At 35.7% G+C, this 19,841-nt stretch overlaps 1 protein-coding gene across 1 annotated transcript in view; it reads left to right on the forward strand.

The window, feature by feature from the left end:
* Positions 1–19,841, forward strand: part of MTPN (myotrophin) — a 66,015-nt gene that overhangs the window by 24,483 nt on the left and 21,691 nt on the right. The window contains exons 2-3 of the mRNA XM_044677299.1: positions 8,461–8,574; positions 9,887–9,970. Coding sequence (XP_044533234.1) covers positions 8,461–8,574; positions 9,887–9,970 — 198 coding nt within the window. The remainder of the gene's footprint in view (positions 1–8,460; positions 8,575–9,886; positions 9,971–19,841) is intronic.

Below are 19,841 nucleotides of genomic sequence, written 5' to 3' on the forward strand. Positions count from 1 at the left end.
TATTTTCCATAGAGGTTGAAAAGGGACTCCTTGAAGCAAATTTAAAAAATCTAGCTAAAGGTCTCAAATTGTTCTTCTATGTCTCATTGAGATACTGTTACTATCCCCAAAACAGAATACAAACAAATAATAGGCACTTAATAAATTATTGTTGGTTAATTTGAAGAAGTTAAAAATAAGACTTCTGGGGTATTCTTTTCTCTTCCTCAAATTAACATATCCCTCTCTTTCTGTCTGAAATCCCACCTACACAAATTCTGCTGAAGATGTTCTGAGAGGTCAGCAGGTTCCTAGAGTGGAAAGATAACCACTGATTGCCAGATTGTTACAGTTGCTGCAGCAAAGTAGCACTGTAGTTGGGTCACTGGGCCTGAAGCCAGGAATACCTGAGTTTATATCAGCCCTTAAATTCTGACCAACTATGTGACTCTGGGGAAGTCACTCAACCTCTGTTTTTACTTTAGTTTCCTCATCTGTAAAATGAAAATAATACTACCCACCACTCAGGGTTTCTATGAGTATCAAATTAAATCATAATAGCATAATACAGTGCCTGACATGAGTAAGCCCTGAACAGAAATCCCAAATTTTTCCTAATCCTGGGCATATTCCCTAGAGTTCAATCCAACAAATAGGATTTACCTTTGATTCATTTTCAAGATTTCCTGCTTTATATTCTGTCAGGCTAAAGGGTCTGGCCCTAGGCAAAGTTTTTTATGATTTAGAAGAACTGGTGACAACTTTGGATTCTCCCAGAACCATCTATCCCTCACACATTTACCCTCCCCAAACAGTTGACTGCTATCATACTTTTTATATAGAGGAAAGTGAAAAATTCCTTGGCAAAAATACTATTCTTTGTGGCTTTAAGAGGGTCTATTCTCTATTTTCATGTGACCAGTCGATACCTATCAACTTCTACTCATGTCTATTCTCTTATTAGCTCATACTTATTGCTCTTCTCTTTATCTCTCCTCTTCTATTTAGCAGAGATTGTTTTCTTCCCAGAATTCAAATACTAGTTTCTATATGTCACCTATAGGATTATAGAGAAGATTTTAAAAGCCATTCTCTAGATATAAGACCAAAAATACCTTTCCTCTCTGCTGAGTTCCTATGATCAGGAGCTGTGTAGTTACATCTCAACTACAGAATAATAAAGTAAAAGATGGACCTTTTAATATAAATTTTCTTTTTTATTGTGACCTCAAAAAACAAATATTTCAATTTCAATATATAAAGAATAGAGAAGGATTATATATGAAACTGTACTTCTGCATATATTTTTAAAGTGTATATTAAATTTAGCATCGTATTAACAAAATGGCCAAAGGTCTTTGTCATTAGAACAATGCATCTCTTTTGTCATTAGAACTAGAACAAACTAGTTTTTCCCCATTCCAAATACCTCATCGCTGTGTGTGTGTGTGTGTGTGTGTGTGTATGTATGTATAAATGCAGGAAGGGAGAGAGAGAACTGTTTTGCTATATTTTGCCCAAAAGACGGATTGGCAATGTTTATTTTAAGCTAAAGCAGAGGAAGTTACAGTTTACAGAAGTCTACTTAATTTATATTAGCTATGAAACTTAGTGAACCATTGCCATGGTAATTATCCTTCCTGAACTTTAATGAAACAAGATTAGTTGCCTGAGTTAAAATTGATAATGAAGAGTGATGCAGTTTTAGGAAAGCAGTTGTTTCTGAAGTAACCAACCAAGAAATCTTTTTGTGTAATCCTTCAAATTTTGACAAAGCTGTAAAGAGAGTTTTGAGATTGACCTCAAATTATCCCTATCGCCATTTAAATTTATTTCTCAATATATACAGTTACATTAAATGCCTTTTATCATGTATATGAGTAATAACCAAAACTCAGAAACTTGTTAATTTGTGAACCATTCAAAATCAGTTTGCATTTATAATAACACAAATATTTGTTTCTGGCTTGAGCTAAGCAGAATAAAAACCTTTTTTGGAAGGTGTTTTTGAGATTTAAGTTTAGTTAGATTTTGCTAAGTCAGCTACAATAGTTCTTAAGAGTTGTGTTCTTAGTCAGGTTTTCTCAGTAAGGTAAGAATTCTTGGCTCACAACTGTGGTAAATTTGACATTCATCCTGGGGAGAGCCAGGCGAGTTGAACTAAAGATGACTTGTTCTGCAGAAGACTTTGCAATTAAACAACTGTCTGAAGGGTGTATAAGAGTATTAGAAACTATTGAGACTGTTTGAAGTTTTAAAGATTATTTTTAAAGCATTTGACATGAGGTAATGATCATAATTCATTTCTATAACCTTTATAAAACCATAGACTTTCTTTCCAGATAACATTGCAGAGAGTGGGGAGAGATGATAATATTATTTGCTATGTGAAAAAATAATTAAGAAAATAAAAGCCATAATTTAACGAATAACAAACAATAGGAACATTTCACAAAAGGAGAATTGCAAATTGTTAACCATATGAAAGAATGTCCCAAGCCACTTTTCATAAGAGAAATGCAAATCAAAACTTTGAGGTTTCTTCTCATACTTAGCAAATGAGCAAAGATGGCAAGAAGATGGGAAGAGTCACTGTTAGAGGTTGTAGAAAGTTGAGCACATAAATGAGTTGTTGGTGGAACTATGAATTAATATCACCATACTGAAAGACAGTCAGGAATTATGTAAAGAAAGTGACTAAAATTCCACAATGTTTAACCCAGATTTTCCATATTTTGGCCTATAGCCCAAGATAACCAAAATATTCATAGCATTTGCCATAATATCAAAGAATTGGAAATAGAGTAGATTGCCAATTGGGGAGTTGCTAAACAAATTGTAGTACATTATTGTAATGGAATATTATAGTGCTACAAAAAACATTGACTATAATACAGGGAACCCATTAAAAAAGACATGTGAATTATTGCAACAAAATCAGCAAAACCAGAATAATAAACAATCATTACAACAGTATAAAAATAATGAACAGTACATCGGTCAAGACTGAATATTATGGAATTATATTGACATAGTTTGACCCCAAAGAAGATAAAAGATGACATCACCTTTTTCTTTGCAGAAGTGAGGATCTATGGTGGGGATGGCAAACCTATGACATGTGTGTCAGCACTGACACGCATAGTCATTTTCGATGACACATGGCCATATACAGAGAAGGATGGGACCGCATGCCGAGGATGAAACATTGTTGTAGTGTAGTATAGACACTCTGCGCACTATAGGTGACAATTCTACCTATATTAATTTACATAATTTGGTTTATTAAATGCAGTTATATATTACAATTATACATTTTTGTTATTTAAACTAAATATTGTGAAATTATGGTTTTTTTCTTGAAGTAACACACCACCCGAATTATTCTCAGTTTTTTGGTGAATTTTGACACACCAAGCTCAAGAGGTTGCCCATCACTGATCTATGGATTTTAGATATTAGATAAGATTTAGATTTTAGATACGTCAAACTCTTTTGGTAAGCTGTTTAGTTTTGTGGAACTTTTTTTCCCTTTTCTTTAACTGTATTATAAATAATGACTCTCAGAAATGATGAGAGGAGAAATCTAGTGGGGAATGTAAAATTAAAATTGGTTTGACTAAATATAAGAGTTAAAATAATATAAGATTGTGGTTGCCGTTTATAAAATTAACTCTTAAGTCATGAGTCTGTTAGCTGCTCTTAACAATTTAGTTTAATAGAGATATAGTGAAAAAGAGAAATGTAGGAAGGAAGTAGAAACTATTGTCTAGCTATATACCCTATAATTTCTGTCCGGAAAAGTCCAGCTCACCACCTGGCAAGGGCTCCCTCAAGTCCTGATCTCCACATGGAGTCACAGTAGTCTCTTAAGCCAGGAGTCCCAGTGGTGTCTTCAGCCAGGGTTCCACCAACACAAGCCTCTTCCTATGGCTCCAGTCAGTCACCCAGCAAGCCTCCAGGGCAGACTACTCCTCCTGGAGAGTCTCCTCACAGAAGAACCAAGGAATGAATGAAATCTTCTCCTCCGACTTGACTTTATAGTCCTTTTTCCACATCACTTCCTGTCTCTCACCCACTTCATAGGAACCAATCACCACCTCTCAATTTACCTAGCACTGCTCAATGGGACAGTGCTTATGGCTTTTGGGGGTTTGAACTTTTTTCTTTTTTTTAAGTAAGTAACCTGTGAACTCTTACTTAGTGATCTACCAAGTGCCAACTAGGGATATTTCAAATTCTTGATTAATTAACTCAAAATAGACAAAGGGAACAAAGAATTCCCTTTCAAAGGAAACATAGGTCATATAAAAAAAGTCATCAAGATGATTTTTAAAGAGATTGTTCTAACCATCCTCACTGGAGAAATGAAGAGTGCAAATCATCTACCTTGTTGAATAATATATCCTAGGATCATAAATTTAGAGTTGATTGAGAACTTTGTGAATTGTTGAAGGTCATACTAATAGTAAGTGGAAGAGTTGGCATTTGATCCTAGAGCTATTTGAATATGCTTTAATTTAAAAACTAAAATCTAACAGGTTGATATGTGGCTGTGAGTGTGTTTTCTCTGGTAACCTAGAAATCCATGAAAGTGTATGTTACCAGGTACTACACATATATGTTCACAGATATGAATGCTATTTGTAAGTGTATGATTCTGACTAAGCTGATTCTGTCTGCTAGTCTACTCATTCTTTGTCTGAATTCAAAATGTGTGCCATAAATGTTCAACATACCCAAAGATCCAAGCTATTGGGGAGAGGGGGAATTCACTATTGGACAAAAACTTCTGGGAAAACTGAAAAAACAACATGGCAAAAACTAGGGATAGACCAACATCTCACAACATTCACCAAGGTAAAAACATGATGGATTATTTGATCTAGAAATAAAGGGGGAATATCAATTCTCAAATGAAGAAATTAAAACTGTCTATAATCAAATGTTAATTGGAATTTGGGAAATGCCATTTAAAAGTATATATATATATTTTCTATGGACACGTGGGAACTATCAAACTACATTTCCCATGATCCAACGGTTTCCGTTTCTGGTTCTTTTTGCCATGGGGACGCCTGCGTCACCACGCAGAGGACAGTTTAAATGGGAGGAGTATCTGAAAGGAAGCCCTCTAAGCTAGCAGGCTCGGGAAGGGAGGAGAGGTAACAATAATGGCGGGGGCGGCAGTTTTGAATTCTTACCAGCGTTTGGCCTAATGATTTTATCCCTATCAGCCATGGCTTTAATTAAAATACTGATTTCTATATTTATATCAGTCTTTATCATTTTTAATCACAACACATATGAGGAAATGCTTCAAATCACTATTGATTAGAAAAATGCAACTTAAAACAACTCTGAGATATCACTTAATATTTATCAGATTGGCTAATTTTGGAAGGGATGTGGGAAAATTGGGACATAACATGCTGTTGGTTGAGCTGTGAGCTGATACAACCATTCTGGAGGGCAGTACGGAAAGGACCACAAAATTATGCATAACCTTTGACCCAGCAATACCACTACTGGGTCTGTATCCCAAAAAATATTTTCTCCAGAGATTGGAGGAAAGGACCTATTTAAACATAGTTTTAGCAGCTCTTTTTGTAGTGACAAAAAATTGGCAACTGAAGGACTATCTGTCAGTTGGAGAATGACTGAACTAGCTGTGGAATATGGTTGTAATGGAAAACTATTGCTCATAAGAAATGATGAATAGGATCAGTTCAGAAAAAAAGCCTATAAAGACTTCTATGAACTGATGGAAAGTGAAGCAGCAGAATCAGAACAATGTATATTGAAGTATTGTACAGTAATCAACTGTGAAGGACTGAACTATTATCAGCAAGACAAGATTTCAAGAAAATGCTAGCCACATCCAAAGAAGGAATTGTTAGAATCTTATTGCAGATTAAAGCATGCCATCCTTCACTTTATTCCTTTCTTGAGCTTTTTTTGTATGTGTGATGTGTTTTCTGTCATGACATGGGAAGTATAGAAATGCATATTGCATAAAAGCACTGGTATAACCTATATCAGACCATTTACCACCTTGTTGGTGGTATATCTGACATAAAATGTCAAAAAACAATTGTCAAAAAATAGTTTCTACATGTAATTTTTAAAAAATAAATGTGTACTCTCGTTCTTGAAAATCAAGATCCACAGATGATCACATTTAATAAATGAGGTTTGAAATGGAAAAATAGCATGGACTGATGGAACTCACATAAAGATCTAGTAACCCAATCCATTCTCTGGAGAACTTTTGTTTCTTATATGCTCGGGCTTAGAAATTAACCTAGAGTAAGTATTTGGCTGCTCCTCAGTATCTGGCTTACATGGTTCTGGAGTTTGACACCACCACTCTACGCAGCTGCCAAAGACATATTCTAAAAGCATAGATGACAGCATTTCATTCCCTTACTCAAGAAGCTGTAGGTGTTTTCTATTGCCTTTAGAATAAAATGGAATCTCCTGGCATTTATAGACTTTACAATCTGACTTCCAGCCTACCTTTCCAGTCTTATTGGAAATATGACTTCACATACCCTATATACAAACAGATTGCACTTGTTCTCTAACTCTCCAAGTCTGGCCTGGAATGCATTCCTTCCTCACTTCAGCTTCTTACAAAAGGCTTGTCCCAATTATCTCCTACCGTTTTCCCTCCATATAACTTAGTATGTACTTGATAGCCAATTGCTTATTTCTGTTTATTACATTGTGTAATGTAATACTGTATTGTACATTGTATTATTATTTATTACATTGTATATGTAATTATTTTTATGTATTTATTTGTATATAATGTAAAAAATGTTATTACAGTAATGTAAATATACAGCTATTTGTCCCCAAATAAAAGTTATCTTGTTAAGTCAAGCGACTGTTTTTGTTTTTGTCTTTGTATCTCCAGTGTCAAGCACAGTATTTGACATAGCAGGAAAAGATAGAAGTTGCAAAGAAGGAGCCTTGGGCTAGATGTCAGGAAAAGCTTCCTAACAGCTGTCCAAAACTGGAATGGAATGGCTCAATAGGTTCTCCTTTCCTCAAAAGACTCTTCCCTCAGTGAAGGTCTGCAAGCAGAGGGTGGATGGCCACTTTTTTGTTATGTTATAATGAGGATTCCTTTCATTTATCAGTTGAACTAAATGGCAGCTGAGGTCTATGGTTCTGTCTCAATACTTAAAATTCTTTCTTTTCCTTACCATTCAAGGTAGAGATCTCTGTTATTACTTCATACCGAGAATGGACAGCATTGCCTATCAACCTTATACAAAGTTGCAACCTGGAGATAGTTATTAAGTTTAACTAGCAGCTAATTGAAAGTTAACTCTAATCAATTTGATACTTGAACAAAATCTTCAGGAAAATACCCTTGAAATTTTAAACATCCTAAATTGTTCTGAACTGTCTTTATCTGGGAAGGAAAATAATCATTATGCTTAGAAGGATGAAGTTATACAATCAACAGATATATGTTAAACACCAGTTATATCCCTAACACTGTGTTTAAATTTTGTAAGGAATACAAAGAAATATAATTATGTCTACTCTTGACACTCTTTGTTGCATAGACAAGATATCCCATTTCCTTACATATTTCTTACATGTCTGCTTTTTCATCAGTCCTTTGCAAACTGACTTCTGTCAGCAGTATCCTCCTTATCACCAATATTTAGCTTTTTTTCTCCATCCTCTTCAAGCATTCTTTGTTTTTGACACCTTCAAAACCACTTCCAACAGGATTCCTTCTCTTTCATGACTTCACAGATACCATCTTCTCTTGATTTTTCACATCTCTAATTCCTCCTGTCTCCTTTGGTGGCTTCTTGTTTTCTTCCTAGTCCCATAATGTGCATGTTTTCTGAGAGTCAAGAATCTATCCTTGACCTTTGTCTCTTCTCTATGTTTTTTCTCATAACACATCCATAAGTATGCAGATGTCTCACAAAGCTATATCCCTTTTCTTATCATCTCTTCAGACCCACACTTATGTCTCAAACTCTACACAGGCCATCTCCACATGGAAATCCTACTGATATCTTTAACTTAACATGGCTCAAACCATACTGATTACCAAGTAGTTTCCTTGTACTTGTCAGGTACTTGTCATCTTAGGTACTTGTCAGACCCAATTGTACTTTGCTTCCAAAATGAGATTTGGGGCATGTTTGAGTTGCTCATCTATATGTATTATTTTATAATTGTTAATAATAATTGTAACAGTTTGGATGTTTACATAGTTTTATGTCGTTACAAAGGACTTTTTCACACATCATTTAATTTTCACCTTGAATAGTCATGACTTGACTCTGCTGGGTATTGTACCATATTTCCATTCAAGTCCTTGATCAGTTCATTTTAGAAAATGTGATCATTAAATGAAATCCTCGGTTTTAGGGGAGAAAATGAACTTTATTTCCCATCTCAAACCATCACCTTTTTATTCTAATTTTTTCCCTTTCTTTTAAGGGTGAAGATGTTAATCGGACACTAGAAGGTGGTAGGAAGCCTCTTCATTATGCAGCAGATTGTGGGCAGCTTGAAATCCTGGAATTTCTGCTACTGAAAGGAGCTGATATTAATGTATGTCTAAAAGAAAATAAGTGACTTAGTGTAGACCAATTCTGTTGTATGGTTTGGGTAATTGATTATTGGTTATTTTTTAAAATTTATTTGTGAGAACCTCATTTTGAAAAGGAAAATTATTTGAAATTAAGTGTTCCAATTTCCTATAATTTAGAGATGATTGAGACTCTTTAGAATAAGTAGTCTAAATTGGCTTGATTTTAAAATTCAATATTAGAAAAAGAATTGATTTTTCTATCACATTTTTAGCAATTTAGGTTAAGCCAATGAAAATTGCTTTTTATTTTCACATATTTGTGTCCCAAGCTCTTTTTTTAAATTTAGTTTATTTTTGAAGTCTGCAGGTGCTAGAAATATTAAAGCTTGGAGATTTAAAATAGTTTATAGGGAGCACGTAAATATTACTTAATGAAATGAAGGCTAAGTCTTCCTATATCCATGATGGTACTACAATTTGATTTTTAAGACAGAAGGTTTTTTGGTGGCTGTTTTTTTGTTTGTTTGTTTGTTTTATTCTTCTGTCTTAGAATTGATATTTAGTATCAATTCTTCTGTCTTAGAATTCTTAGAATTCTTCTGTCTTAGAATTGATATTTAGTATTTAGTATCAGTTCCTAAGCAGAGGAGAGATAAGGGCCAAGCAATTGGGGTATAGTGACTTGGCCAGGCTCTAACCATTGTACCACCTAGCTGCCCCTGAGACCAAGTTTTAAATAATTTTTTTTTTCATTATGAATTAACAATATGTTGTGGCAATCAAAAGCTAATTTCATCTTAGACTGAACTTTTAAAGAACTAGTTTCTGCAACAAGGGACATTACAGTACCACTGTTGTGTGCCCTGATCAAACCTGTGGAATCTTGTCCAGTTCTGGGCACCACACTTAAGAAGAATGGAAGAGATTGACCAGGGTGTTGGGAAAATTAGAAACCATGCAATTCCAGAATCAATTGGAGAAGAGAAGACTTGGAAGAGAGATAATTAACTGTGTTCAGATATTTGAATGGTTGTCATTTGCAAGAGGAAGTATTAAGTCCCATTAAAATAGGAAGATTTCAACACAGTATAATGAAAAACTTTAATGATGAGCTGAGATTAAAATGGATTGCCTGCTAAGGCAACTCTGTCTGTCACTGGAGCTCTTAAAGGGCTGGATGATTGGTCACTTATCACTTTGTCAAGTATATTATACAGGGAATTCCTGCGCCAAAGGGATTTATAGATGACCTCAGGTGACACTTAATAGCTTTGGAATTCTGTGCTTTAAATAAACGAGTTTATTTTATCCCTTGAATTTATTATTTTGTAGGCTCCAGATAAACATCATATCACCCCTCTTCTGTCTGCAGTATATGAAGGTCATGTTTCATGTGTGAAACTGCTTCTATCAAAGGTAAGAACTATTGTTAATCTTCAGTGTTTTCTACGATACTTTATGTTTAGCTAAAGATAGGTTTAAGGACTGTGGTTTTTTGCTTTCTTTGTGTTCTCAGCACTTAACAATGCCTGGCAAATAGTAAACACTTTAATGGATACTTATTGAAGATAAATTGCTGGGTTTCATTTTGGTGCAAATCATAAATGGCATCCGACATTGAAAACTCAGTTGTGGGCTTTGAGATTTCAGATTCTACTTTCTACACTGTACCAAGACTATTTAGTCACATAAGCACACATGCCTTAGAAATGGTTATCAAAGCAGTCCTGGACTAAGAAATTTATTTATTTGTTTGTTTGTTTGTTTGTTTGTTTGTTTGTTTGTTTGTTTGTTTNAATTTATTTATTTGTTTGTTTGTTTGTTTGTTTGTTTGTTTGTTTGTTTGTTTGTTTGTTTTTTGAAGACCCTTACCTTCCATCTTGGAGTCAATACTGTGTATTTGGCTCCAGGGCAGAAGAGTGGTAAGGGTAGGCAATGGTGGTTAAGTGACTTGTCCAGGGTTACACAGCTGGGAAGTATCTGAAGCCAGATTTGAACCTAGGACCTCCCGTCTCTAGGCCTGGCTCTCAATCCACTGAGCTACCCAGCTGCCCCCGGGACTAGGAAATTTAAAGAGTTGATGGTATTTAGTATTGACACTGGCATTATTAGTTAGCTCTGTGATCTAGACCAGTGATGGGCAAATTACAGCCAGCGGGCCAGATGCAGCCCCCTGAAATGTTCTATCCGACACCCGACATTATTCCTAATCTGATGAATATAATGAGTAGGATACAATACAATGAAACTTCAAAAGAGTTGCCTTAGAAACAGACTGACAGATGAGCATTTCCTTTCCTTTGGCCCCCTCTTTAAAAGGTTTGCCCATCTCTGATCAAGACTAGTTTCTTAACCTCTAAGGATCTCAATTTCTTGATCTATAAAATAAGCATATCCCTGTAGCTTTCTCATCTCAAGAGAAAACTATATAATACAACATAAGAATTGAAAAGGATTCTAAAAATCATTTGGTCTAACCTTTTTACTCAGTATAAGAACTTTTTTTCTCCAGCATCTCTGATAGGTGATCATCTACCCTCTGCTTGAATATATACAATGTATAGCTTAGCATTTTATGAAGCATCTCACTGTTGTACAAATCTGGTTAAGACTCCCCCAGTAGAAAGAATTTTCTTTTTCTATAATTTTCACCCTTTTGTCCTATTTATAACACAGACCTAGACTACTTCTTCCTTCTATAGAACAGCCTCTCAAATATTATATGTTCCTTTAGTTTTCCAAATAAGTCTAAATATCTTCAGTTCAGTACACCATTCTTTATGTAATAAACGTGGTTTTTATAACTTCCATTTTCTTGGCCACCTTTATTTGGATGCAGTATAGTTTCATTGTATCTTAATTATATTCTTAGAAATGAATACATTTCAGGAAATCCTAGATTTACAAATAGGTTGTCTTCCAAAAGTTTGTAAGTTGATGATTCAGAACTCAGAATTTATTTTTACAATAAAGCTAGCATTCTAAACAATGATTAGGCTTCTTGGCCAACTTGGAAAATCCAATTTAACTCATAGCTGAAAAATGCTAACATTTTTATGGTTCTGACTGTAAGTTTTAAAATTAATATTCACTGCCTCCAAAGTATGATATTTATAAGGATTTATTAATATAAAATTAGAAAGGTAGAGAAACACGGGGAAAGAGTCCCGACTCACCCTTCACCACGCCTCCTGTGGTCCCCAAGAAGACCCCCAAGACCACGCAACCCAATTTAAATACAGCCTGCGAAAACCAATGACCAGTAGGCAAAAGCTTAAGGAATTATGGGTATGGTGAAAGGGAGTTTGGAGAATGTAGTTTTAGGGGGTACAAGGTCTTCCAACTTTTACATAATCTTATTTCTAAGTCAACAGACTAAGTCAAATACTTTATTTGTGGAATGTGTCCTATCAATATAGTAACCCCATCAGAAAAGGAAATGAGAATTTGGTATTTTTCTTTATGAATTCATGTTGGTCCCTTTTACATACACTTTTTTTTAATGCTTATAAACTATTCATGTAATTTGTTCTTAAATGTTGCTGAAGATCAATATAAAATTAGACTTTCTGTAGTTTCTGCAACCCCTGCCCTTCTTGCTTCTCTTAAAAATTGGAAAACATTTGCCTAACTAGGCTTCTGATACTTTCTCCGCTTTCCATGATTTGGTTCAGAAATAGCATTTTCAGTTTCCTTGGGAAGGCTGGAGACAAGCCAGTTTAAAATTGCTTTGGTATCCTCATATGAAGATGGAATTCTGTCCCTAGGTTCTTTGTTCTTCAAACTGAAAAGGATAGAACATTCTCTTTGCTGTAAAGAATGGAAGCAAAATGGGTATTGAATAGTTTTTGTTTTCTCTGTTCATTTTATCTCGTTACATCACTTTTCCCTAAGAAGTAGGCCTCTGTCTTCCTTTTTGTTGTTCTGTTCATATTGCCTTGCTCATGCAATTTTTAGGAGTTTATGAAACCATTTTGTAGTTGAACTTGGATTCTCGTATTCTTCTGTCCTTTATGCATGATTTTTTGTTTTTTTTTTTTAAACCCTAAATTCATCAGGTATCTCTCTTAACAGTCTGGTTGATTTCTTTAGATTCCTTCTCCTTTTTTTGTTTGTTTGACGTCATAATTTCTGATTTCCAAATCTTATATCATATTGAATTCCCTTTGAGTCTATAGTCATAAGAATCATAACCTGAATTTTCTTGAAATATTTTGGAATGTCTTGAAAACTAGAATGTTTGTCTCTTTTGAGCCAGTTTACCTGTTCTTCATGGTTACAAACTCCAAGATGACATAGGATTCAAATCAATCTCAAAAATTTATCAACAAAATATAAATGTTTTAGCTGTATAAGAAGTAGATGAAGAAGTAACCTAAGACTCTTAAATCAGGTTGTTGGCTATTGGTAAGAAGAGTATACAAGTAATATATGTTGATTTAAGGAACATCTTGCTAAAAGGGTCATATATTTTTTTAAAAAAAGGAGTTTTGTGCCAGAGTTTAAGGGGGAAAGGAATGGTTTCTCCTCCATTCGCTAAGCTGGAAATTAGGGAAATTTAGGAAAGATGGCAGGCCAAACAATGTTATCAAGGGGATTTTGTAAGCCATTTCTGTTTACTTTGCTCTATATCAGTGGTATCGAACTTAAATGGAAATGGATGCTAGACACATATTGACTTTAAAAAAACCGTAAGTTAACATCTTATTGAATTGTATTCTAATTTATTTTATTAAACATTTACTAGTTATGTTTTAATCTGGTTCTGAGTATATTGGAAATTTCTGTGTGTTGGCTGCTGACATAATTTTTTAAATAAAAATTACTCTAGGAGGCTTTATACTAAGTTTATAAGTATTTATTAGTAAAGAGAAACAAAGAGAGAAATAAGGTTTCTAGCCTTTCTAACATAAAGTAAGAGCAGGTCCCAGATTCCAGCCCTGCCCCTCTGCTTGCCAGAGATGACAAAATAGCTAAGAGCCACAAAGAAGGCAGCCAAGACCCCTTTCCCACACTCGCTTTTCAAACCTCATCTAGGCTCCTCTCCCAGATCTTTCAGTTGGACAACTGCCTTCATAGCCGTATTTCCTGGCCTCCATGGTTCCACGCCCTGGCAAACATGTGACTCTGTGACTTCTATGGTGAGTCTTACTGGATTGGGCTGCATTAGAGGTCCCCTAGATAGTTCACACAGTCGTGATAATGAGAAATGACAAGCGTATGGCCAGAATGCTACTCTAGTATCCTTGCCATTGTTATATTCAATAATCTGGGAAGAGATGGATGCCACCTTGACTGACAGGGATGGCAGTTGAGAGACTAGGAATGTTCCCAGGTGCTGTGAGCCAGGGGCAAATGTTGGTTGGCTTCACCCTATAAATACCCCTCACAGCTGCTTTGGTGGGAAGTCTCTGGACTAAGAGGCTGAGAACTGGAGATCAAAGATCTCTGCAACTTCTGTGTTCAATTTGGGCATTGGGTGGCTTGAAGGGTGGTGAAGGGTTGCTAAGTGGTTTAAGAAGAAGAGGGTAGGAATAAGCCTGAATCTATTTCCTGATAGACTGTGAGAGCTAGTGAATCACCAATATTGGTAGTGAGAGAGCTAAGAGAAAAAAGATCATCAATATATCTGCTGTAATAGCTTCCCTATTCTCTGGCTTGACTGTGGCCAGGTCCAGCCGGAGATAGAGGGAAAGAGTGAAATTTCCAGCCTCCACCTGATCAGTAGCCTCCAGTCCTGATTATTTCATGTTTCCTTCTGTTTTATCAATCTTTTGACTTTGTTTTATTTGTTCTTGCTGTCTTCATAGATCATTGGCTTCTACTTGCCCAATTCTTGTCTTTAGAGACTGGGTTTCTGCTATAAGCTTTTGATTTTCCTTTTCAGTTTGGTCTGATCTGTTTTCCAGCTGTTTGATTTTGGTCTTCAATTTGCTTATTAATTCTTTTGATTTGGGGGCATCTTTTTCTAATTGCCCAATTCTAGCTTTTAGAGACTGGTTTTCGGCTACAATCTTTTGGTTTTCCTTTTCAATCTGGCCATTTCTGGTTTTTTATTTACTTGCCTCACTTTCCAATTGTGAAATTCTGCCTTTTAATCTGTTATTTTCTTGCCAGATCTCTTCCATCTTTCTCATGATCTCAGATTTGAACTCTTCAAGATCTTGTGACCCGTTTTCATTGTTTTGGGAAGGTTTGGATATGCTTAATTGTTTGTTCTCCTCTGCTGTTTCCTCTGTTGTCTGGATTTTTTCTGTGTAAAAGATGTCAAGTGTTAAAGGTTTTTTCTTTTTCATCTTTCTCTTCTGGTTTTCTTGATGATTCTGGCTTGCCATTGTAAGCCAAGTTCCCTCTCAGCTTTATGCTCGCACCCAGGATCTGTCTGCGTTCTTTAGACTCCTGAGATCTCAAGTCTAGTTGTTCTAAGTCAAGCCTCCTGGTGGTCTCCTTGCTCGTTCTTCTGCCTGAAGCTCCTTTAACAGTCTCAGGGAGCTGCTTCCACAGTCAAGCACCTCTCTGCACTGGGTCCCCACTCAAGGGGTCCGCTCCTGCACTCAGAATCAGCCCCTTCGCCTGCGCCTGGGCTCAGGGTCTGTGTTCAGAGTCCATGAGTTCTTTAGCCTCTTGGGGGGTCTTAAGTCTTGCTGCTCTCAGGAACAAGCCCTGGTGAGCTGCCAATGACTTAACGGGTGCCCCAAACTTGTTCTGACTCTTGAGCTGGCTTTGGCGTTGTAGGTGGTGTGGGGGTGGAGGGAGGGGGTTGCTCCTCTCGTGTTTTCGTGAGAGCTGTTTCACCCCTTTATAGCATGGAAATGCCCCGATTCCGCGTACCTTCGATGCTGCGCCCTGTTGTGGGGTCCCTTCTTTCCTCTGGATTTGTTTTTATGTCTTCTTGAGGAGTCCTATATGCGTGGGTTAGGAGAGGTCAATACCAATATATCCAACCCCAGGTAGGGTCTGGAAAAGTTAACCATCTGTCTAACCTCTCAGGGGTCCTTATTTGGGCAGCTGTTAAAGAATCCCTAATAGGTTATCAACCAAACCTGTTAGAGAGAAGGGGATATCTTACAGCAGCAGTCAGGGTTATAGGAGTAGGTGTTCCTCCCACCAATTGCAGCTGAGGAGATTATAGACAGATACACATCATCACCATCATTTTACATCTATATCTCCCTTGTACCCATATTATTTCTATAACACCATTCCAGGTGAGGAAACCAGAAAGGAATGCTTCCAACATACTGTGTGGATCAAACCTCCTGTGGGAACCTTAAGGAATATATAGATGGATTTTGATCTATGTCATTAGAGTAAATTTCAGAAGCATTGAACTCAGAAGTATATTTTACTATAAATGGATTCTTACTCCACTGTCTTGTTAGTGGTATTACTAGGTCAAAAGTTATGAGCAATCTTTAATCACTGTGCTAACATTTTTCCAAATTGCTTCCCATAATGACTAGGTCACATCACAGCTCAGCCAAGTTTATTTATTAGTATGTCCATATTTTCATAGTCCCCATGTTGACCTACTTTTAGGAGTAAAAAATATTTCATTATTTTAAATGATTCTAGATATTTTTATTGTCATCTTTTGCTTTTAATTCATATTCATTTCTAAATATATCCCTCCCCCAAATCTACCCAAAGAGCCATCTCATAATAAAGATTGAAAGAGAAAGAAACCAGCTAACATTATTTTTTAGAATGTTCCATGTCTATAATTCCCTACCTCTGCAATTAAGAAAGGTAGGATGCATTTTCTCTACTTTTCTCTGGGAAAAAGTTTGATCTTAATTATACAGTGGTCAGTTTGTCACATTATTCTTTGCTTATATACACATAATTATCTATTTTAGCAGTCAGGTATTCTGTTAAGAACTTACTCTGCCAGGTACCATGCTAAGCATTGGGAATACAGATAGAAGCAAAAAGGCAATCCTTTCCCCTCAAAGAGCTTACAATCTAATGAGGGGAAATAACACACAAAATGGGCCTGAAAAGAATTGGGTAGGAGGGAGAAGGGGGAATTAAACATCCACATGGTCCCAGAGAGTCAGAAGCACAGCCAAGAGAGCAATAGAGCAAGGCAGAGGGATGTTCCAGGGTGAGAAGACAATTGAGTAATAATAGCAAAGAGTCAGAAGTACAGCCAGGTCCTCTTTGCCAACCTAAAGGATCCAAGAAATAGAGAGGCCAGAAGGACCCACAGAGGTTTCTGATCCCATCTTTACTTCTACCACACACTTCCAAAAAAGACAAGAAAGTGTACTTTGTCCCAGTTAAGCAATGACTGTGTTTTATCTTAATTATTTATTCTTGTTATACTTAGTTCTTCTTTAATATGAAGTTTAATTTTAAAATTGTTCCTTGTATTTTTCTCTTCTGTCAAATTGCCACAAGTTGAAAACAGTTTTCAAAGTACCTTTTTTTAATCCAGAGAAGAAGTTAAAATATGAAAATGGGAAAATAAAATAAATTTTTAACCTGTCAGATCACTAAATTCAGCATCTTTCATAGAGTATATCCCTTGGTCATATCTGACCCAGTAAAAGAACTAGACCTAATTTATATTAAGAGAACTCGGATACTGCTGTTTATCATGGAAACAGCCCTAACCCCTAGAAGTGTAAAAAACCTGTGTTCTAATCCTAGTTCTCTGAAGAACCAGCTGAGGGTTGCACTTCTCTAAACATTATTTTCCAAACCTAGACAGTCTCTAAGATCTTATGTATGTGTGTGTCTCACATATACCCACTTTCACAACCATGACATTTCTTATTGTCTGCATGGATATCATACATGTGTCTTTAAAACATGGTATAGGAAGTGATTAACTGAATGGAAGTTTGTGGAAAAGTAAATTCACTTGTTACTAAAGAAATGTGATCTCTTAAGGCTGGTGGGTTATCAGAGCGTGAACTCTGGCAGGTGTATGGGTATGATGATGGATGTAACAACATTTAGAGGACCATATCATCAGTTTGGCTACCTAGTAATTCATTTTTAAGCCATATCATCCCTTGAAGACTGGGTTATAGAGAGGTTGTTTTCTATATTAATGGAGAGATGCCCTCAGTCATAGACCTGTGAAGTGTATACGTGAGTACTTCCTATTTTTTTGTTTTGTTTTGTCTTACATTTGTGGCCACTTTGTACTGTGACTCCAAGGACCCTGAATGGGAAACAGAAATACTTCCCAGCTGTTTTTAAAATTATACTATGAAATATACCTCGTGTTATTAACTTTACCCCACACTCCACCTCCCAAAAGGGGCAATTGGTAATAGGGCATTTAAACAACTGGGACAAGAACTTTTTTTTTCCCCGGAACCATATGTATTCCTTGACAGCCTCTAATTCTTCAACTCAGGATCACTATCCTTCACTGTTTTCTACAGAACCCAACTACTCTTCTTTTCCTTAAGCAAAAGGCATTATCTAATATATAAATCAATAAAAACCAATATGTCAAACTGAAAGAAAAAGGCACAGAATGTGTTTTTTAAATTAATCCTTAACGTTTCTATGTAATGATATATAAATTGTACAGTTTTCAGATAATTTCTTAGTCAACTTGTTGCTTCAGAAACCAATGCATTTTTCAGCTAATCCAAACAACTCAGGTTTCACCTTACACCTAGCAAATAGCCAAAAGTACCAAAAGGTAGGAAAAAGCAGGTACATTAATACACTTTTACTGTTGATCTAACTGTTCTGGGAATCATTTTGAAATTATACTAGCATAGTGACTAGTTATCTAACCCTTGAACAAAAGGTTCCACTGATAGGCATATGCTCTAAAGAAATCAAAGAAGAAAGGTTGCATTTACATTAAAATATTTGTTAACAGCATTTTCTATAATATTATAGAGGTGGGGATGAAATAGATGTCCATCAATAGTAATAGCTAGACAAATTGTAGTTTATGAAGGTGCTTTAGGTATATATGTGCTTTAAGAAATGAATAAAAAGAATCCAGACTTATTTTAACTAATCTCGTTTTATTAGGTCTAGTATTGATTCTGCCTGAAAGATATAAGTTATAGTACATATCATAAAGAGACCTTTTAGAGGTATATGTAGTCTTGGACCTTTTCCTATGAAGCATCATCTATATTTTTGTACTAGTCACTACAGAGCTAAATCACCATGAAAAGTAACAAGAAGGGAGGAAAAAAATCACTTGTCAGATAGGATCAAGCAGTCATTTGAGGGAAAGAGAAAGGGATAGTTGAACATAGAATGAGAAACTCAAAGCTAAGTGTTATAAAAATTGGTTTATTCTTCTAGGTCTTCCCCATACCTCTTTAACCATACCAGTCTGGGGAGATAAGGACACTTGAGGCATAAAGATAAAGAACTGGGTCTAATATAAACAAGATAACAGTTAATGCTTGATGGAAGAGTATTCCTCCCATTTGATCAGTATGAAAAGGGGAATTACCAAGGCTAACCTTACAAAATTATATCACCACATAAAGTATCTGGCCTCTCTTCATCTTTGAATTGCCATCTGGAAGTTTGCCTTCTGTCAGTCTCCTAACTCATGTCAGTTTGTTTAACTATTTCCCAATTTATGGTCACGTACTTCATTTTTAGTTCTTTGCTACTATAACAAAGTCATTAAAGTTGTTCCTTAATGCCACTTCCCTTTTTATAAAGTTCTAATCCCTCTTGTTATTTCTTTTCTTTCTGGGAACCCATTACCTTTGTGCTTTTTTTCAGTATATAAAGAATTAGACAACTATTTGCCCATAAAGATCAGAAGAAAGGCCAGTGTGGACAGAAAGTAGACAGTAGATTTTAACTCACAGGAATAATTTCCTGACAATTACAGCTGCCCAGAAATAGAGTGGACTGTATACCTGATTTATAATTTGGATAAAGGTTAGATTATATCAATATCACCTGAGAACTCTTCTAATCCTTATTGTTTCATTTCTAAAACTTTTACCCTTGTAGTGCCTCACCCAAGCCAATCTTTCCTCCAAGTGCCCAGTGCTTTGGAAGTAATTCTCTCTCATTCCTAGCCTGCAATCAAAATTCCCATTCCCTTTAATATGGTTTAGCTTTAGTATTATTAGTATTATTTATCTGTTAAATAAACTCCAAGACAATTAAAAATTTTAGTAAGAAAGTTTTTCTCCTATGTTATTTTATTAAATTGAATAGAATAATTCAGAATTAGAAGCCCTGGATTTGAATCTAAGCTCTGCTTTAGCAAGTCATTTACTTCTCTAGCCTTCAGTAACTTCCTCTGTAATTTAAATATTATAATACACCT

The sequence above is a fragment of the Gracilinanus agilis genome, chromosome 5, assembly GCF_016433145.1.
Source record: "Gracilinanus agilis isolate LMUSP501 chromosome 5, AgileGrace, whole genome shotgun sequence".
In the NCBI taxonomy this organism is placed as follows: domain Eukaryota; kingdom Metazoa; phylum Chordata; class Mammalia; order Didelphimorphia; family Didelphidae; genus Gracilinanus; species Gracilinanus agilis.